Source organism: Rattus norvegicus, chromosome 7 (assembly GCF_021556685.1).
Source record: "Rattus norvegicus strain SHRSP/BbbUtx chromosome 7, alternate assembly SHRSP_T2T, whole genome shotgun sequence".
In the NCBI taxonomy this organism is placed as follows: Eukaryota; Metazoa; Chordata; class Mammalia; order Rodentia; family Muridae; genus Rattus; species Rattus norvegicus.
Window position 1 is genome coordinate 31,035,366 of NC_141540.1, and position 22,156 is coordinate 31,057,521.

General features: G+C 45.1%; 1 protein-coding gene across 5 annotated transcripts in view; it reads right to left on the reverse strand.

Annotated features, from left to right (window-relative positions):
- Stab2 (stabilin 2) overlaps positions 1–22,156 on the reverse strand; it is a 182,370-nt gene that overhangs the window by 107,728 nt on the left and 52,486 nt on the right. For all 5 annotated transcript variants that reach the window (XM_087555923.1, XM_087555924.1, XM_087555922.1 and 2 more), the window contains 9 exon segments: positions 21,351–21,433; positions 17,104–17,253; positions 15,607–15,747; positions 14,992–15,048; positions 14,725–14,841; positions 8,539–8,592; positions 8,155–8,235; positions 5,028–5,180; positions 1,441–1,503 (listed from right to left, as the gene is read on the reverse strand). In XM_087555923.1, the coding sequence (XP_087412049.1) occupies positions 1,441–1,503; positions 5,028–5,180; positions 8,155–8,235; positions 8,539–8,592; positions 14,725–14,841; positions 14,992–15,048; positions 15,607–15,747; positions 17,104–17,253; positions 21,351–21,433 (899 nt within the window).

Below are 22,156 nucleotides of genomic sequence, written 5' to 3' on the forward strand. Positions count from 1 at the left end.
AGGGGTGTATTAAAGACCTTGTCTCTTTCCATAATGATCTAGTCTAATATTGAAAGAACTTTTTGTTTGGAAAAGCCTTTCTTAAAAGGCAGAAATTTCTGTCATCATCTGCTTTTGTCCAACAGAGTACTTGGTGTGTAATTATAGATTGCTGTATACTTGTATAACATCATGTATATTTATATATGCATACATTTATATGTAGTCTGAACTTCCCAAGGCAAAACCCAAACCAATATGATATCTTATTTATTTGGCCCACAGTCAAGCAATGCATCTGAGAGATGATCAAACTTCAATCAATACGCGTGTGAAGAATTCAATTAAACATAAAACATTTCAGATATTTGGAGCTATTTCCTGACATTTATTTTTATTCTTTTATTTTTTTATTTGTGTGTATCTGTGTCTGTATGCGGGTACCTATGGAGTCTGGAGAAGGGTGTTGGATCTGCAAAACTGGTGTCACAGGTGCTTGTGAGCCACCTGCCACGGGTGCTGGGACAGAACTCAGGTCCTCTGCAATGGCAGTAAGTGCTTTTGATTACCCAGCCATTTCTCCTGCCCCATTTTGATTCTTTTCAGAAAATGATAAATAAACATGTTTATGGGATACAGTGTAATACTACATACTTAAAAGCGAAAGCAAAGTGACTAATTCAGGCTAATCAACGTTATTATTGCCTCATCTGCTTACATCTTTGTGGGGAGAACATTTTTTTTTTCAGGTTTGAGAGGCTGTGTTTATTAAACTGACCCTTTGCACTACGAATCCACCTACATCCGTAAACAAACACAGTACATTTGGAAGTAGGAGGCTAGCCCATCAGAAGTGGCAGAGAAACGATTCTGTTCACACACTGAAATCTCACCACAGCGCCCTCCTTATTGCCTCATCTACTTATATCTTTGTGGGAAGAACATTTAATGTCCTGTCTTTTTTTTTTTCTTTTATTTTTTTGTACACAGGACATTAGGTGCTATCATATCCAGTCAGGATACTGTGCCTAACCTGGGACTTACTCTTCTTGTCTAACTGATAGCGTGTAATCTTTCCTCCTCCTCCCGCATATCCCTCTAGAATTATGCCTGGTAAGAGCAAATACCAAATACCAGCGCTGGGCTTTATGTGGGAGGGAGAAGAAGACAGGAAGAGCTGGGAAGCTGTTTGTTCTGGGCTGTTAGGAGTTTTTATTACACTAACACCTTTGTTATTCGAAGAGAAAGAAAATTAGGATAAAGATGTTAAGAGACTAAACCAGGGTCAGCTAGGGGTCAAACATGATTGGTGGGGTCTCCTCCTCCCACCCCTGCTATGGTCAGGGGTAGGGCAGGGGCTATACATTAGCCCAGGTTTAAAGAAGGAAGCAGGCAGAGAAGAAGAGAGAGGATCCAGTGGGCTAGTTCAGGGCGCGCATAAAACAGCCTTATCGCACTCACCGCGGGCTTTGAGTCAGCAGGGCATTTGCTCCAGTGTTTCGTGGAACAGCTCACGCAAGTGCCCTGAAGGGAAGACAGCAGTCAGCAGAGGCATCCCCTGCATTCACAGAGAGACTGCCTTCAGGGAGGGGGTGGGGATAGGGTCAGGTAGCGGAGCCGGCCCTCGGCGGGGGGTGGGGGCGTTGGCGCCCCTCCTGGAGAAGGCAGCTCCTAGACTCTTCCACTGCCCTTCCGGTTCTTTCCCAGAATGCAGGAGTGAAGCTAATGCCAGATGAGTGGTGGGAAAGCTGAATATGCCTGCAACACCTGCTTCTCCCCTTTTCCTCTCCCCCTCCCCCTCCCTCCCTCCCTCCCTCCCTCCCTCCCTCCCTCCCTCCCTCCCTCCCTCTGTGTCACAGCCTACAGACTGCAGCATCCTGGTCTCTCTGCATGAGAAGCACCCACCCCTGGGGACCCCTGCAGTCATTCCTCTCCAGGGATACAGGGTCAGCACAGCACAGAGCTAAGGTGACTCAGATGACCGGTCCCCATTAGCTGAGCAGTAATAAAGGGAAACAACAGACCCTCCATTTTCGCCTTTGCCTCTATTGGTTCTTAATTTGGGAACGGAGAGACAAGATGCCTGTCCTCACATCTGTCCAGATTGGTTCTCTGACCTCTGTCTAGCTCTGTGACCAGCTTCCAGCTACTTTTGGTTAACTGGAGGCACCAGGAGAGCCCTTGTTGTAGGAGGAGAGCAAATCAAGGGCTTCCTCCCTGTTTCCACCCTGGTTGGTCCACTGCCCCTACAGTTCCACAAAACCTCTTCTTCTGCTCTTCCTCCTCTCACGGGAATCCCCTTCCTCATTCTTAGCCCTTTGGTTCTGGCCAGGATGTTTGCTGTGGCTGTTCCTCCCTGGCCACTCAGAGCCACATGTTTGTGTCCCTTTGAACTATCTGGGATATGTTTTGTTCCCTGCAGGGACTTGAATCAGCAAATTACTGCTAATACCTGCTAATAATACCGTGTTTCTTGTGTTCCCATGGCCATCTTGGAACGCACGCTGTGGTCCAGGCTGGCCTCACACTCAGAGATCCACCTGGCTCTGCCTTTGACTCCTGACCTGCTTGTAAAGTGCTATTTATTAAGCCTCTAAAGTCCAAACAGAACACGTCCGAAGGCAGCCATGCTCTGAATGTGTCCAGAAGGGAGATTTTAGGACACTCAGACTATTTTTTACTCTTTCCAGACCTAAATACATACTTCCTAGAGAATTCATTTGGACTTTTAGGATAGCAAATCAGCCGGGTGGTGGTGGCACCTTTAATCCCAGCTAAGGAAGCAGAGGCAGGTGGACCTCTGTGAGTTTGAGAGCAAACTGGTCTATACCAGGGTTATGTGGAGAAACCATGTCTTGAAAAAACAAAACAAAACAAAACAAAACAAAACAAAAACAATAAGAAAAAACTCCCAAAAACCCAAACCAAAAATGAGAGGGGGAGAGAGAGAGAGAGAGAGAGAGAGAGAGAGAGAGAGAGAGAGAGAAGAGGGGGGAGGGGAAGAGGGAAGAAGAGGGGGGAGGGAGAAGGGAGGAAGGAGGAAGGAGGGAGGAGGGAGGAGGGAGGAAAGAGATCTAGTCAAAACCAGCCTGAACTAGGAAGGGCAGGCAGAGCTGACTTTTAGCCTGGAGAAAAGGGTGAATGTTAAAGAGAAGAGGAAAGATTCAATCTTAGCTGCTGGAAATTCTCCCTACGGAACCACAAGTCTTTGGGTTGCAACACAAACCCATCCCTGGAGTTTGTCCCTTAGAATGATGAAGAACAAGCTTTGAAACAGCCAGAGGCAGAGCATGGCCACCAGCAAGACTGCCCTGTCCCTCTACAAACTCCTCTCTCTGAACCCACAGCGCTGCCGGCAATAGGAGGCGCTGAAGAGCACATTAAATGACTGGACCATGCTCTTCCTCATGTTTGTAGAGCCAGATTTTCCTAACAGGTTCAACCGCCCTCTCTGGTTTAAGCCAGGCGATGCTCCCCTCAATGGGGATTATCCAAAGTAGGAACCAAACACATTGCTGCCAGGGGCTGGCTAGGACAGCAAATGTTCCAACCTCTCTTAAGAAGGGCTGATTGGAGAGCTGTAAAGTTCTCCAGATGGCATCTGACTTTCAGAAGTCATAGCTTAAAACAAACATTGTATCAAGGAAGAGCCCTGGGAGTTGAAAGCCAGTCACCATTCTAAGCTGGTGCTTAGCTATTCCCAGACTCCGACAGGAAAGAACAGGAAGGTGGCCTGCTGGCACATGACTGGAATCCCACACTTGGCAGCTGATCCAGGAAGGTTGTGAGTTCAAGGCCAGACTGGGCTACATATTGAGACCCTGTTTCAAAAAGAAGAGAAGGAAAAGGAAGAAGAAGAGGCAGAGAAAGATTAAAAAGTAAAATTAGGTGTTTTGTCCCCCTTGTTCAGAGCTTGTGTTCCAAAGATACCATGAGATCAATCATTATGATTGAACTATCTCGCAAAGAAGGAGTCAGACCTCTTACTGCTGTGATTTGGGGTTTGTTGGTCTGTAGTATGTTAGAGATTGCATGTGGTGAAGTGTTGGAATTAAGGGTGCTTTGATTAAAACTTGCTGAGCCAAAATGGTCGATACGGAGTTGGAAAGGGCCACTTTTCAGCCCAGAAGGTGATGGAAAGTCAGGTATTGGAAAAGGATTCAAGAAAGACAATCAGCCACTCCCCCGAGCATCCACCTGCAGAGGAAAGTTTTATCTTTGGTCCCTCTTGGAGAGCTTTGAACAGCTGTCTCGGGTGACTGGGCAGTGGAAGAAAAAGGGAAGAAACTAATCCTGAACCCCAAGGAGAAAACCCTGCTCAGATTCGGCCTCTGTGACTCAGTAGGCTGAATAGCAACTCTCCCCGAGTCATGTCCCCCAAACCTTAGGGCATTCCCACATCCAGTGGCTGTTATCCTTACCAATATGGGAGAAGCCACACAGGGATCAAAGCCACGAGAGGGGGAGTGCGGAGGTGCAGGTGTGGGGCTATGGGATGAATTCTGAGCAGGGCGCCAAGGAATTGTTGGATGATGGGGGATTAGTGAACTGGCCTGTGCTTATGTCTCAAGCTACTTAAGAGTAAGAGGCAGGAGGATCTCTGAAGTTCACAAATGTGAAGCCATCTTGGAGCACCTGGAGAGCCATCATCATCATCATCATCATCATCATCATCATCACCATCATCATCATCACCATCATCATCATCACCACCACCACCACCATCAGCCTCTGGGATTTTAGGGCCTCCAAGGTCAGGGTAGCCTTGTTGACACTCTGATTTTAGATTTCCTATGTGGTAGGATAAATGACTGACATCTATGGTCATTCGTTATGACCACACCAAGAGCCCTGCTCACCTGCAGGCCATCTCCAGTAGAAATCCCACCAGAACCTTGGTTCACGGCTGACAGGACCACATGCCTCCTCATGGACAGGTGCCCACACGTGGCGGTTTTAACGTTCTCAGAACTGAGAACAGGATGCTGCCGATGGCTACTCACCAGCCCCACCCTCTCCGACTTCCCAGATTTTCTAAGTTCATTTACCAGTTTCAGCTCGATCTTTGTTTCATTGCATCGGTGGGGAAGAATCGGGAGGATGGAGGGAGGAATGAGGACTCCCGTCAGTGTGTAAATTCGGCCATTTTTGGCAGCGACTTCGGTTTCATCCATGGCCACGTTGTTTGCCAGAATCTGCCCCTGAAAGAAGAAACATTGGTGTTGTCCATCGTCCATTCTGATGGCAGAGCCCAGAGCCATCCCTTGGCGGATGCCCACGGTTAGAGTATCTCTAAACCGCTCAACTTGATCTCTCCTTAGAGGGAAGGTTGCTATTGGGCAGTTTTCTGTCAGGAAATGATTGTGTCTGTGAACTGAATCCCTTCCTGGGCAAGAGACACGCTGAGGTGGCGCAGAGGCCTGTCCACTTCCACTTTGAACAGCACTTGCTTATTTTACCTGCTAGTTCCCAAAGGAGGATCCAGCGAGTCAACACATTTACTGACCTCAAATGAACTCTGTTTTAGGCCCCATGGACACGTCGGTAAACAGCTAGTTGAGGGAGCAAAGTATGAATCAAGTCACCGAGTTTTTTGAGTTCTACTTTCCCCAAACCTGCTCCTCCAGCAGATCAGTGGCGGCGTCATCCTTGCTGCTCAAGCCAAAAGCTTGAGTCACGCTTGGCTTTCTCAGTCCTTATCACCCGTCGAATGCATTAGCAAGGCTGGGCATGGTGGTGCATGCATTTAATCCCAGCACTCAGGAGGCAGAGACAGGTAGATCTCTGTGAGTTTAAAGCTCGCCTGACCTACATAATGAGTTCTAGGACAGCCAGGGCTACATAGTGAGACCCTGTCTCAACAACACACACACACACACACACACACACAGAGAGAGAGAGAGAGAGAGAGAGAGAGAGAGAGAGAGAGAGAATTTTGTTGGGCTTATCTTAAAAATTGTATTTATAATTCAATTACTTCTTACCATGTCTGTGTCTAATTATTTTCTTTGCATGTATGCATAGGCCAACTTAGGTATTCTATAATCTATCTATCTATCTATCTATCTATCTATCTATCTATCTATCCATCTATCTAAAGTCTCCCACTAGCCCAGCATACATCAAGTAGCAAGGACAGATTGACTAATGAGCCCCAGGAATCCATATATCTCTCTGTCTCCCCAGTACTGGGGTTAGAAGTATGTGACACCACACTTGTGGTTTTTGATATGGGTTCTGGGATAGAAGGCAGGCCCTCACTGTTGAGCGACAAGCACTTTACCATCTGAGCTACTTCCTAGCCTCTACTGCCATTTTTACTGGTTCATAAATCAAGTCTCTTAACTTGTCTCCCAAATGGTGTGTCTTATCGGATAATTCTCTCACAATCTTCCAGTTGGGGTTCGAGCCATACCCTCGCTCTGACTTCGTAGGGCAGATGGAACCTTCCCTACCTCTCCATCCCTTGGTTGTGTGACTGCTTCCCACCCCTCTTCCTGCTGCTGCCGCTGCTCTGACCACACTGTCTTCTTGTTCCTCAAACAGCTCTGCATGTTCCTTACTGTGAACGTTTGTTTTTGGCTGTTTCTCTCTCTAGAAACTTCTGTCCCCAGACAGTCACACGACTGAGACCTCTATTTCCTTCAAGTCTTCGTTCAGATGTTTTCTTCTTTGTGGAACTTTATCTAAAGTGCCAGTCCCCTGAAAGTGGAAGCTTGGCTAAGAGTTGGAGGAAGAATTCCAAGGATCGGGGCAGGGGACTGAGATGGGTAAGGGAGATACAGAGCAGGACAAAACATGGACGGCTTTCTTTCACGTACAGAATCTAGGTTGAGTACACACATACATATATGTGTACAAATGGCTTGAAGACAGAGAGGGGAGGAAGGGACTATGGGGGCATTGTAGCAGGAAGCAGAGGGAGATGTGCACGAGGTAGAGTGACGTACACAGGGAGACATGTGTAGACACGAAAATGTTGTAATAACCCATTATTTTCAATGCTAACTAGAACAATAACAAGTGGATGTGAAGGCCCACTCTCCTATTCTCCCTGCTTCGCCTTTCCCCCTCATTGCTCCCGAGGGTAACCTTCTCCCCCTGGCCTCTGTATTGACTGCTTCCTACTTATTAGAATGGAAGTCCCATGCAACCAGAGATTTTCATCCGTTTGCTCATGTGTTCTTCCAGGCATAGGACAACGCCTGGTACAAATTGGTACCCAGCAGATGTCTGCTGAATGGATGAGGTCATCCTCATTGTCCTTGTTGTGGTTGTCGTCGTCGTCGTCATCATCATCATCATCATCATCAATAGGACGCCATCATCATTGTCCTCATGATCATCATTGTCATCATCATCAATAGTAGACAGATGACTCAACAGGAGACAATTCTCTCTGCTCCTAGACTTATCCACCCCAGTCAGTGAGCTTCTTTGAGTTTCTTAAGTCAACCACATACCCCATGGCTTCTCACATACTCTTCTTCCACCCCAAACCCTCTCTTATTCAACTGGACAATCTCATTCTACTCATCCCTCAAGTCTTGACCTACTGCCTTTCTTAGACTCCTCCTCTACTCACTTTCACAATCTCTTTGACCAACACCCATTGCAACAGCAATTCACCGATCCTTTAATGGATTGTTACATTCTATTTTCTCTGCTAGGATGTGAGTCCTTCTTTTATCCTTCTTGCTTTAACCCAGACGGTTACTCGTGTAGGTGGTATTTGCTAAAAGAACTGAGCAAAGAGTAGAATAGTTGTGAAGATATCAGGACCGTGAACCAGGGGTGATGGCTCATTGGTAAAGTGCTTGGATTTCAAGTAGTACAAAATCCCTAGTATCTGTCTATAAAAAGTCAGGCACAGTAGCATGCACTTGTAATTCTGATACTGGAGAGGTGAAGATATATGGATTTCTAGGGTTCACTGGTCAGCCAACTTAACCCATTTATCAAATTGCAGGTCAATGAGAGACCTTGTCTCAAAAGGGAGGAGGCCTATGGAATGACATCTGAGTCGGTCCTCTGGTCTCCATGTGTATACACGTGTACCAGCATACACAGGACCATTCCCACAGATGTTACCTAACAAGAAAAGGTTTCAGATCTGTGAGTTAGTGCAGACGCGAACACACAGGAGTCAGCACCAGCCGTAGGCTTCTCACTTACTTTGCTGGTTATGTTAAACTTGATGATCTGGTTGGCCATGCTCCTGATGTGAGGCGTCGAGACCAGAGTGGCTACTTCCAGCTACAATGGGAAGAGATCAAGGAGTCACTTGCAGCAACGCACAAGGTCCCCATTTCTCAGTCTGTGCTGCAAAAAAAGTCCTTAACTACTGATGAAATGATGGGAGCTTTGATGCCATGAGCATCTGTGGTTTTAAGGGGTTCTTTGGAAACAATCTCAAAGATAACAATTACAGACAGAAGATCCGTCCAGAGTTAATAAGTGCCACACATAATTCTCCAGCCCCAGTATATTGGAATTCCAGACTAGGACCTGGTATTTTAAAAGCCAGGATAGAGTAGTACAAAGAAGAATAGAGCCAACCTGAGTAAACGCAACAATGTGGTATCTGACGAGTTCCAGAAGTTTCCGAGAGCCCTGCAAAAGAACCGGTGTACTATGTCAACCAAGGAAGAAAACTCGGCCTGCCCCCTTTTCTGAGAACCTTTAACATGAATGATTTTGGATATTACTTGTAATGACCCAATCTCTTTACAGGGAAATTGAAGATAAGAAAAATTCCATGCATGAATAGCTGACATCCATCAAACCTCTTGGCTGTTCTAAAAACATAGCATGTGCATTTGGCATAAACCCCAGTCTCTGTGAGTATAGACCATCATTAGCCCTTTCCACATGTGGTAACAGTGAGCATCATAATACACCCACGTCACCTGGTTTCCTCAGTATATGAACGCATCCTCTCAGCTACTCTGCTCAACCTTCCCTGTGCAAATCTCAGATTACATCCTGGAACGCCCATAATCTCCTTCTATTTATGACTCTCATCAGTTCCATACATCAATGTTTGTTTGTCCATATACTCATATCTTAGGACTGCTCATCTATCAGGACCCTGGTGACCCAGTCCCTCAAAAGAAGTCGCTCTTCTTCAGAGAACGTTTACAGAGTTTCTTCTCACTTCAAATCAACTGAAGTGGAGAAAAACAATCACCAAACCAAACCATGACAGCACAACCCTGCCATGACCTTGACTAGGCTCCGGGAACTCTCAGGGAGAGCCACAGGCAGAAAGGAGAAGTATAAGTGGCCCAGGGCAGAAGGTGGTCGTAGCGGCTTCCAAGACAAAGACTCAGCTAGTTGTAAGAAGTTGTAAGAAGGGGGCTGGAGAGATGGCTCAGTGGTTAAGAGCACCGAGTGCTCTTCCAGAGGTCCTGAGTTCAAATCCCAGCAACCACATGGTGGCTCACAACCAACTGTCATGGGGATCTGATGCCCTCTTCTGGTGTCTGAAGACAGTGACAATGTACCCACATACATGAAATAAATAAATCTTAAAAAAAAAAAAAAGAAGTTGTAAGAAGGTTTGTAGCACAGCTTGGACAGACAAAGGATTGTAGACAAAGGGCATAATGACCTCCAGGAGGTCAAGGCTCAGGCTGAATAAAATCGTTGCATGCCTCTATCAGACTCCTCTTGGCATTTGACCTTGGTCATGATGCTAACGAGTTACCTGTAAGCAATGACCATCTATCTCCGTTTGTCTGGTCCAGTTCTAGCTTACACCTGTTGTCTGGCTGCTCTATTCATCCTCAAAAGCATCCCTGGTGCAGATGATGAAGGGTGATAAAGTTGCCATAGCTACAGGCTGCAGTATGATGTTCAGGGCTGTGCGTCAGTAAGAGTGTTGAGCTTGCCACCAGTTACCAATTCTGGAAACGATGATGCTCTTTGTGGCCCTTGGTGGGCAGGTCACCACATGACGTGACCTTGAACATGTCAGCCCAGGGGTCTCAGCTTCTCCAAGGTTCCCAGAAACTGGGACTTTGAAGATGGAGCAGCTCTGCTTCAGGGCCTCAATTCTTGGTAGCATAGAGGATGTATCTAGAGGACATTGCTGAGAAGTCTCTAACCAGACTAGACAGTCAGTTCCTGAATGACGGGAACATGCATGTCAATGTTGGGCTGTGATCATTCTGTGCCCAGACAGGACAGAATGGGGAGCACACTAGTTACTTCCCAAGCATTTGTGCCAGCAAATTAAAGAACAAGCAAGTGTGCTAGGCAGAGCCCTTAGCTCGAGTGCAGAAGAGTGGCTAGCAATATTGGTTTAACTTCCGCAAGACCTTGAATGAGTTACTTACCTGCTGAGGCTCTATTTTCCTGAAAAATAGTAGGATTAGTATGAACTCTTCTATTGCTTTGCTTCTACCAGAAGGTTCTCTCAATGGGAGAACTCACTTCTGAAGTCGAGTTAGTAGTGGGTCCATGTCATGAGGAAGAAACGAATGAAAGGGACACAGGAGTTGATCTCTGGTCACTGTGTGCTGTAGTCCTACCTGGCTAGGGTCATTGGCACCACTCAGCATGCCAACAGAATATGTTTCTATGTGAGGTGGCCAAGAGCTTTCAGAACTCTCTTGCCCTTTTTCTTCCTAATTTCTTGTGAGTAGCATTGATTCTCCACTTAACTGAATCTAGAATCACTGGGGAGATGGATCTCAGGGCATGCCTGTCGGCGATTGTCTTGTTGATTGATTAATGTGGGAAGCCCCATCTTTTTTTTTTTTTTCGGAGCTGGGGATCGAACCCAGGGCCTTGCGCTTGCTAGGCAAGCGCTCTACCACTGAGCTAAATCCCCAACCCCGGGAAGCCCCATCTTAACTGTGGGTGGGAGCACTTCGCAGTTGTGGAGTCCTGGGAGCACACTCCCTGGTCATGGGGTTCTAGGAGCACTTCCTGGTCGTGGGGTCCCTGATTGAATGGCATGGAGAAAGGGAGACAGGCACAGCATACATTCCCCTATTGCTCCCCTCCTCTGATTACGGGTATTACATTTCCAGCTTCTTCAGACTTCTCAAGCCGCAACTCCTCAGCCACGATGAACTGTGAATTACGATTAGCTCTTTCTCCCTTTAGCTGCTTCTGTGAGAACATTTTATCACAGGAATAGGTAAAGAAACAAAGGTCCCCCCTACTGTTTTATGTAAAAATTTTTTAAAAATCTTTTGTTGCCGAAGAGGGTGTTCTCCACCCATGTGTTAATAATATGACCTTGAAGTTTGTGAGTTCGGTTCCTTTTGTTTCGGTTTTCTTCAAAAGGAATCTTAGCGTTTACAAGGCACCCCTTTAGAACCTATCACTTTTACTCTTGTCTAGTTCGGTGATGGAGCGGTACATGAACGAGGCTTGTCATCAATAGTCAGTCATGGGATGGTTTCTTTACTGAAACTTGGGTCAGTCCATGTATAGTCTTTAGGTAGTGGCTTAGTCCCTGGAAGCTCTGGTTGCTTGGCATTGTTGTTCATAAGGGGTCTCGAGCCCCTTCAAGCTCTTCCAGTTCTTTCTCTGATTCCTTCAACGGGGGTCCTATTCTCAGTTCAGTGGTTTGCTGCTGGCATTCGCCTCTGTGTTTGCTGTATTCTGGCTGTGTCTCTCCTGGCTCCTGTCGGCCTGCACTTCTTTGCTTCATCCATCTTGTCTAATTGGATGGCTGTATATGTATGGGTAACCCAATCACAGAAAAACACACATGGTATGCACTCATTGATAAGTGGCTATTAGCCCAAATGCTTGAATTACCCTAGATGCCTAGAACAAATGAAACTCAAGACGGATGATCAAAATGTGAATGCTTCACTCCTTCTTTAAAAGGGGAACAAGAATACCCTTGGCAGGGAATAGAGAGGCAAAGATTAAAACAGACACAGGGGGCTGGGGATTTAGCTCAGTGGTAGAGCGCTTACCTAGGAAGCGCAAGGCCCTGGGTTCGGTCCCCAGCTCCAGCTCCGAAAAAAAAGAACCAAAAAAAAAAAAAAACAAAAAAAAAAAAACAAAACCAGACACAGAAGGAACACCCATTCATAGGTAGCAATGAATATCCTAGTAAGAGCACCAGTGGAAGGGGAAGCCCTGGGTCCTGCTAAGACTGAACCCCCAGTGAACTAGATTGTTGTGGGGAGGGCGGCAATGTGGGGAGGATGGGGAGGGGAACACTGATAAGAAAGGGGAGGGGGGAGGGGGATGTTTGCCCGGAAACCGGGAAAGGGAATAACACTCGAAATGTATATAAGAAATACTCAAGTTAATAAAAAAATAAATAAATAAACTAATTATTAAGCTGTGTGGCTTTAATCCCCCCCCAAAAAGAGAGAGAGAGAGAGAGAGAGAGAGAGAGGGAGAGAGAGAGAGAGAGAAAAGGACTCTGTTAAGAAACCCACACTCAGCACTTGACATGGGGTGTCTAAGGAAAGCAGTTTTTCCATGGGTACTTTCTGTCTTCTCTCAAGGCTCCTCCCTGGGGACAGTAGAATCTTGGAGAGAGAGGAACACCCTGTTGTCTGAGATATTTTAGCCCTGGAAAACGTTAGCTGTGAGGAAGAGGTGGGAGCAATTGTTCTATTCTTCACTAGAAATGGCAACAGCAAACCAGTTTTCGTTTCAGAACAAAGAACCCAGTTTTACATTCTTTGTCGACAGAAAGATTTGTTCTCGGGAGAAAAAGAAAACCACGGTCCAGGGACAGTCTCTCATGGGAGCAATGAGAGGTCTGACTGCAGAGTCTGGATGGATGGGACCCACACACTTGATTGAGAGCCAGAAGGAACCTGCTTGCCTCAAGGGCGAAAGAACTTTCTGGACAAAGGCAGAAAGCAGAGAGCTTAATTTTCTCAATTATAATTTCACTGATGTTAGCTTTCATGCATCCCATTAAGTGGCTGAAAACCTTTTTATTATCATGGTTTTAAAGGTAAAAACAGTATTAGGGTTGGTATATAATCTTAGGATTGTAATAATTTCCTAGGGGATCACCTTAAATTGAGTATGAGTTCTAAAGAGAAGTAAAACTGCTTTTTGACAACAACAAGTTTTGAGGAAATTCAAGAGTGAGCTATAATTTTAAGAAGCATCCTCCTGAAGATCCCAGGAGATCTGGTTTGTTCACTGGAAACCCTTCAAAAATCTCATATGCTGAAAATTGGTTGGCAACACGAAACATACCAATCTTTTTTTTCTTCTTTTTTTTCGGAGCTGGGGACCGACCGAACCCAGGGCCTTGTGCTTGCTAAGCAAGCGCTCTACCACTGAGCTAAATCCCCAACCCCAATTTTTATTTTAGAAAGGACTTTTGTATTTGTATTTTATGTGTACCAGTTTTTTTTTTTTTTGTTTTTTTTTTTTGTTTTTTTTTTTTGCCTGCATGTGTGTAGTACTCTCAGAGACCAGAAGAGGGCATCAGATTCCCGGGAACTGGAGTTACTGTTAGTCTCCATGTGGGTACTGGGACGTGAACCTGTGCAAGATCAAGATCAGTGTGTGTGTGTGTGTGTGTGTGTGTGTGTGTGTGTGTGTGTGTCTGTCCGTCCGTCTGTCCGTCTGTTCGTCTCTCTGTGTGTTTTGCCCTTTAGCATTTTCAGAATGTAAGATGTCCTTGTTGGTATTCTAGCAAGGACTATATCATGAATCTGCAAGCCACAAAGGCAACATGTGTCAGCGTCACCATGGCAGTGTGGCTGGGACTGTCTGTAGAGTGGGTGTGTATCTGTGGTCTGTTGATTAATCTCATGTTAGTGACACTGGTCACTTGCTTGGGATCAGGCTCTGGAACTTGCTTGCTTGCCAAACTCCACAGGTGATTCCTGACCGCACTGAAGCCTTGGAATCACTGCCTTTAAAGAACTGGGCAGGCTCCACCTCGAACCTTCTGTGTCATCGGTAGCCTCGTCCCCCTGCTGAGGGGGCAGTAGAGCTTCTGGAAAGTTACAGAACAAATCTGTAGCCACCAGACTGTCCCCCAGTGTTTGTTATTGTACTGAAACAACCATTTCCAGAGCTAGTTCGGTTTCTCTTCATATCTTGACTTTTAGGTTGGAGAGAAGAAATATCTAAGAGGATTTCGATCAAAAATGATCTTGATCTTGATATAAAGGAGCCCTCGATCCAGTCTCCAGGAGGAGCTATGACAGCACTGAAGAGCTAAGGTAGATAAGAACAAGGTCATTGAAGAGAAAAGAGAAATAATAAGAGAGAGAGAGAGAGAGAGAGAGAGAGAGAGAGAGAGAGAGAGAGAGAGAGAGAGAAAAGCTGGAGCATCTCACTATGACACTTGGTTCTTTGAAAATTCAGTCTAGGCCTGGCCATAAGTGGCCTCCTGAAGGTATAATTCTCTGGGTGACTTTACAGTTATAAGAAACTAAAATCTTGGGCTGGAGAGATGGCTCAGTGGTTAAGAGCCCCGACTGCTCTTCCAGAGGTCCTGAGTTCAATTCCCAGCAACCACATGGTGGCTCACAACCATCTGTAAAAGAGATCTGATGCCCTCTTCTGGTGTATCTGAAGACAGTTCCAGTGTACTTATATATAATAAATGAATAAATCTTTAAAAAAAAAAAAAGAAACTAAAATCTCTCTCTCTCTCTCTCTCTCTCTCTCTCTCTCTCGCCATTTATCATCTGCCTGTCTACTTATTTTAGTACTAAGAAGTGTCAGAATGGACAGGAGCTGAGACAGTGACAACGAGGCAGTCCATTGTTAAGTGGGATACTCTACCTCTGGAGAAAGGAGGTAGTCCAAGATGTCAGCCTTCATGTTGCTCAATGCTTCATTACTTGGAACAAAAATGGTGTATGGTCCACCTTCATCTAGGATTTGTCCAACATTGGTTTTCTGCATTTGAGAAAATAAATGTTATCCTCTTCTTCATGGAAAACAATATTTGAAGTAAGTAAGCTGTCAGAAAATATTTAAAGTTGGCCCCTCTGCTGATTTTTACGAAGGCCTTCACCACATTCTTCTGGAATGTTTGAAAGTGCATACCTCTAGCAAAGATCTGAACCTGCCATATCTTGGTTGTAGCATCGCCATGATGGTTTGCTGAAAAAAGAGAGATTTTGTTCAAAAGTCAATAAAAGTAAAGTTTGGGAAATATGAACCTTAATGTTAAGAGACATGGCCAAGTTAAGATGAAAGTGTGGGTCTGAACGAGGAATCTTGCCGACTGGTGGGCTGTAGGCAACCATTTTGATTTGACCAGTCATCCAGATCTGTGCATTCTACAGAAGTTTCTGGCCATATCAGGCAGATCAGAAAGCAGAAGTTCATTATGACTAGGACTGTCCTCCACAAAGCACAAGGAATGGATTGCTGTGACAACATGGCATCAGGAAGAATTGTCTGAGATGGTCATAAGTGATGTTTATAAAAAAATAAAACCATAAAAACTTCTCCTACCCCAGTATTGTTTCCTTTTTCTCTGAAGAAATACCCAGAGTTCTACTGAAAATTGACAACCATCCTGCTTTCTTTTAGCTTGAGACCCTCCTTGGAAAATGAAGGCTAAATTCTAGCAAATGCTTTCTTACTGGATATGATTCTCCAGGCAGCAACGAGGGTGGACACGGGTTGACCTCACTTGTCCTTGACTTGTCTCACCTGGGGGTTGCTTGCAAATGTGGGTTCTGTCTTGTCCATGGCTCTGTCCAGGATATGCACAAGCCCATTTGAAGCAACGATGTTCCCCTGGATAATTTTCACTACTTTGCTTCCATGAAGTTTGAGCTTTAGTTGATTGTCCTAAAATTACAAAATAAATAAATAAATAAATAAAAAAGAAAAAAAAGAAAGAAAAGAAAAATAAATAAATAAAATTAATATGTTGTTCTAGAAAGAAAAAGTCTGGGATTGGAAGTCAGAAGTATTGTAGCTGTGTGATTTTGGATAAATCACATGATCTTAAATGAGGGTTAAGGTGTTGGCTTGTCCCATCTTGCATGGTTTCCACTAACTTCAAACAACATAGTATGTGAAATCACTGATGAGTATCACATGATCACTGATGAGTATCACATGACCACCGATGAGTATCACATGACCACCGATGAGTATCACATGACCACCGATGAGTATCACATGACCACCGATGAGTATCACATGATCACTGATGAGTATCACATGACCACTGATGAGTATCACATGACCACCGATGAGTATCACATGCAAAGTTTGGGCAAGCCCTCCAATAAGCTGCAAGCTCCACTAGGTGTAACAGTCCAGCCGATTGTAAATACACCTCTCATTTTAATATAGTGTTCTCAGTCTGTGGGTTATGACACCTTTGGGGGTTGAATGACCCTTTCATGGGGGTCACATATCACTCATCCAATGTGGGGCAAGTGGAACCGAGTCACCAGCAGAAAAGCTGGTCAAGTTGAGCAGATGAAGGAATTCTGGCTAAGAGAACCATGACAGCTCTCCATGCTAATGAGGTATTTTGATGGGCTGGCCTGGAGGCTTTAGCCAATAAGTCTTCCTCCCTGGACAGTCTTTCCTCCAAAAAGTGCTTAATCTCTGCTGATCCACCCTGAGTGAGTTGTATGCACCTTTTTCACCAGGGATAAACAGTTTGGACAAGTAAGGACTATAACCTTCCTCAAGGACCATTATGGGGGAAAACCGTTGTTATCCAGATGAGCCACCTAAGTCTATGGCAGAAGGCACCTCCGAGTTCCTGACACTCACCCTGAGCTAAGCCTGACCCCCCCACACCCACCCCCAGCTCCAGGGTTCATCACCAGCCTGTACCCCTCCCCCTTCTTCTCCCTTCCCCCTCTCAACTCCTCATGGTTCCCAGCAGTGTCTGGGTGCTAATCTCTTGAACCCCACCTTCAGGGAGAGACAGGCTACGTAAAGCTTGCTTTAACTAATTGCTTGCTTTAATTAATTTGCCCATGATGATTTGGGTCGGTGGTCTTCCTGCTTGTATCTGTGGGATTAACAGTGGCAGCTGAGTGATGGTTGCCTTGAAAGCTAACTCGGGCCAGACCCAAATCAAACACTACAGTCCCCTTCAGAAACAGTTCACCCAAGCCCCTCTAGTCCAGGTGTTGTCATGGTATTGCTACTCGGAGTGAAATTCTGAGAACTTCTGACCTTATCTTTGTTGAAGATTTCCCCTGACTTTCCCGTCAAGGTGTAGAAGGTGTCCAAGTGATACATCTGCTCCATGCTCATTTGCCCAGCAATGATGTGGAGCTTCGCGAAGTACCGAGCAGCCTCTTTGTCCATCAAGAGCTCCTTTACCTGGGGAAAGAGCCAGCTGGGATGATATCTGAAGAAAATGAGCATTATAAGACATCTCCTGCCTCAAATGACAGGAAGCTGGAGACACCCAAGCTGGAGTGCTCTATGGGCTCTATCAGACATAGGTGACATTTCAGGGGAGCACGGGCCTTAAGGAGAGTGGGAATCTGGAGATTTCTAGTGCCCAGTGCCCTGTCAGCCACAAGGGGGATGCCACATCCCAGAACTGCCATGGTATGGAGAGGAGAGCAATGGCTTTAGGGGAGAAGGAGGGTACTCATAGAGGAATCTAGGAAAGAGGACCATCATGAAAGCTTCTCAAGGTTGTTTTTGTGTTTGTGTTCATTTTGTTTTGTTTTTGTTTTTAAATGAAAGGACAAGGTATCCCCAAGTGCTAGAATTACATGTGTGTACCACCCCAGGCTTTTAGAAGGTGAACTTACCTAACACAATTAAAGAGCAGACAGTCAAGAATAAGGAACAGGTAGAATTGAATAAAGAACAGGTAGAGTGGAATGATAATGCTTCTGAATAGTACATTTACGGGACCACATCTGCATCTTTATTACTCCACAGCCAACAATCAACAGATACAGTTTTAATGAATTTTATATAAACTTTATATATTAAAGGGGAGGACTCTCCCCCCAAATAGTGCTTAGAATATAGGCTAGTCACACTGTCCTTTTCCACAGCAGAAGAGACACAGGGCATCTCTGGAAGTCACCAGTAGCAGACTCATCGCAGATGAATGAATGGTGATGGTATATGAATTTAAAGGAGCCGTCCACATACTTTGATTGAAGGCAGCAAAAATGATCAGAAAACATATAAAAGGAGAGCCTACTTTTATACAAATTGGTAAACACTAGTTACGTTAGACCAAATAGAACACCATGTTGATGTCATCACCACGGGACACCTCTACCAGTTCTCATCCCCTCTCCATGACATCAGCTCAGAAAATAGCCGTGCACACTAAAAAGTGAAGTCCTCTTCTTGCTGCCATCACTGTTTCCATTCTTGATGATGTAAATGCACTAGTTTAAGTTTTCTATGGGGAACGAGCAGTTTTGCATTATATAAATTATATCCATCACATGACTGCGTGTTAAGAAGCATAGAGGGTACTCTTGGAAGATAGATAGCTAGAAGAAGGTGTTGTAGAGCGCTGGTAATGGTCTTGCTAGATACACACACTCTTTCATTGGGAGAAACTAAATTGAGGCGTGCATTTATTGTTTGTGTACTTTTCGTGAGGATCTTTCACCCAGAGAGGCATATTAAATAGTGTATGCATATTAAATAGTGTATGCATATTAAATAGTGTATGCATATTAAATAGTGTATGCTCTCATTCACGTGCAGACGAGAAAAGAGTTGATTTTTTTTAGAAGGAAGTAGTACCAGTGGTAGTCACTTGAGGCAAGAAAGCAAGAAAGCCAAAAAGCAAGAAAGGGGAGGAGAGTTTGAGAGCAATGAGACAATGGGAACCATAATTAAGTCAGACAAGAGGAGAAAAGTGTCTATAATTTAGGGAAACATGACATATTCTAAGAAGTGCTGAGAATACTTAGCAGCACAAAGAAATGATTAATGTTTAAGGAAATGGAAATAACAATTACCTCCAATTTGACAATTACACATTATTTATATGTGTCAGAATATAGTTCACAATGATTTCATGTGTTAATTTAAAATAAAACATATGTTTATTAAAAAGCCCACTGTTGTAGTTTGAATGAGAATGGCCCCCATAGGCTCATACACTTGAATGTTTAATTCCCAGTTAGTAGAATGTTAGGCCTTGTTGGAGGAGGTGTGGCCTTGTTGGAGGAGGTGTGGCCTTGTTGGAGGAGGTGTGGCACTGGGGGTAAGCTCTCAGGTTTTTTTTTTTTTCTTTTTTCTTTTTTTTCAGATTTTGTTTTTTAAATTTATTTATTTGTATATATTTTTAAAAATGTCTAAGTGTTCTGTCTGTGTGTATATCTGCATGCCAAAAAAGGGCATTGGATTCTTTTATAGATGGTCATGAGACACCATTTGGTTGCTGGGAGTTGAACTCAGGACCTCTGGAAAAGCAGTCACTGCTCCTAACCACTAAGCCGTCTCACCAGCTCCAGCTCACAGGTTTGAAAAGCCCATGTTAGGCACAGTCTTACTCTCTTTCTGCCTGCTGCCTGTGAATCCAATGTAAGTTCTCAGCTCCAGCACTATGCAAGCCTGCCACCATGCTGCCCACCATGATGGTCCTGGATGGACACACCCTCTGAAATTGTAAGCAAGCCCTCATTTAAATGTCTTCTTCTACAAGGTGCTCTGGTCATGGTGTCTCTTCACAGCAATAAAACAGTAACTAAGGAGTTGGTATCAGGTCCTGAGGTATTCCTGTGATAGGGCTGACTTTGCTGCTTATTATAGAAATATGGAAGGCTGAATTAGAAAAGAAGTTGAACACTTTAGTCAGGGCTTAATGGGTCATTCTAGAAGGAGTGTGGAAGACAGTAGAGCTGACGGCAATATGGAGTATGGGAACCAAGCTCAAGAGGGTCCAGTAGGTAGCCTAGAGACCATCCTTATGCTATTTTGGTAAAGAGTGTGGCTGCTTTTTGTCCTTGTCCAAACATTCTTCTGGAGGGTAAGTTGAAGAGTTTGGTGCTAGCAGAGGAGATTTCAAGACAGTCAAGTATTGACTGTGTCATAGAGCAATTAGTGGTCGTTCTCATGCAGATCTATGATGGAAAGGAGCAAGGGGAGCAAGGGAAAATGCAAAATGTACAGTTGGAGGAGAAAAGAAGCACCAGGAGATGCAATATTCTAGCCAAGTCCTATGTTCAAGAGGTAAGAATTTAAAGAAGACCTCATGCTGAATGCTTAGTGGAATAAAGGGAGTGGTGCCCTCAGGGCATGACCTCACCCAGCTAATCCTGCAACATGTGAAAAAGGAAAGCTTGTGCAGCAAGGGAAGCCATCAACAAACCATGCCTCATGCAAACGTAATTAGGGGAAGGCAACAGATTCCATCCAAAGTCAGCAGAAGAACTGGGTAGCTTTGCTCTGGCTTTATCAAGAAAGATACAGATGTGAAGGAGGTGTGGGGAAATCTTCCACCATGGTTAAGGAAATCCTCCAGCTGGTGGCAGGAGAGTTCTTACATGGACCCAGAGAGGCCTTTATGGGAAGCTGTGAGTGTAAAGCCGGGATTGCATTGGAGACCCCGAGGAGCTGGAGATGTTGAGCTCTGGAATAGCACCTGCCAAGAAGAGCAGCAGACCCAGCATGGAACCAGCCAAGGAAAGAGAAATGTGTTGCAGTCAACAAGGATGTAAGGTGTGGGAGATTGGAAGAGTGATCTAAGTTGGGATTTGGAGTTTTCTGTGTGCAGTGTTTCAGTCTGGCTTTTCCTCTGTCTCTTTTCCTCCCTTTCTGTGTTGGAAGTGTATGTAACTTGCCTTTTGAAACTTACAGGGGTTTTCAGTTAAGAGATTTCCTTGAGTCTCAGAAGAGACTTTGGACTTTGAAACTGTTGAGACTGTGAAGATGTTGGGGGCCTTTGAAGTTGGACTGAATGTGTTATGATAGGCTATGAACCCATAGGGACTGGGAAGTGGAATGTGGTGGTTTGAATAAGAATTTTCCCCATTGGCTCATATGTCTGGATGTTTGGCTCTCAGTTGGTAGAACTGTTTAGGAAGGATTAGGAGGTGTGGCTTTGTTGGAGGACATGTATCACTGGGGTGAGTCTTGAGGCTTCAAAAGCCTATGCTAGACCTAGTCAGTCTCTGTCTCTTTCTCTGTCTCTCTGTCTCTGTCTCTCTCTGTCTGTCTCTGTCTCTCTGTCTCTGTCTCTCTCTGTCTCTTTCTCTCTCTGTCTCTTTCTCTCTCTGTCTCTGTCTCTCTCTGTCTCTGTCTCTGTCTCTAACTGCTGCCTGTGGGTCAGGACTTCGTTATAATATCTCTTCACAGCAATAGAACAGTAACTAAGACACTCGTCGTCCTTGAGTGTAATAGAGATTTCTCACTTTAAATAAGATACTGCCTTATTATACTACTAGCATTTATATTGGCCCCTCAGATGGGTTATTTTAGATACTCACATCAACCCCTTTTAGCCCCTTGTCTGAGGGCAGCAGCACAGTGAAGGGTCCCAGGTTGCTCAGCGGCCAGGCATAAGTCCTGTCTTAAGAGTCCAAACACACAGAGAAAGAAAAGGTCATGTGAGTAAGAGGTTCGTGGGAAGTGAGACTGTTCCGTGTGTCCTGTGCCAGGCCTAGTCCCTTTATGCCTCTCCTCTCATTGCTCTGTGGTGTCTTGGTAAGTCGATGCTCTAAGAACACATGGTACTGTGATATGCTGGCTTCACACACTCCTAGAACTCTCTAGAAGTTTCCCAGGAGGCTTCGCTGTGGCTTTCTAGGTGCTCTGCCATGAAATAGTATGTTGCGATAATGCCTTTTGGCCGTCCCACGGATCATGTGCCCAGCTTGCTGAGCTGTCTCCTCTCCATGCCCTCCAAGGGCAGCTCAGAGGAGCCTGCAGTAGACTTACTGTTCTGTCTGTGCCCTCTTGAAAAGCAGACTGTTTGAACAAAGGACCTCACATTTTCATTCTACCCTGGGCCTTGCAGCCAGCTGGTTTCCATCCTCCAGGGAATGCTCAGACATAAGAACAGGCTCTGTGCTCTGGCACAGGAGCAAGGTCCATGGGGGAAGGTGCAAGGTAGGCAGGACTCTGTTTAGAAAAATCTCTGTGTGTGTGTGGTCTGTTCTTCAAAGGACACTGTGCCTCCTTCTGATCTCACTGAATGTCCAGAGAGTCCTTGTCTGAAGGTGGAGCTGCTGTAAGATTGCCTTCAAGCCCGAGCCATGTTTCAAGTGCTTTACTCCCCAGGAGGCCTTGTAAA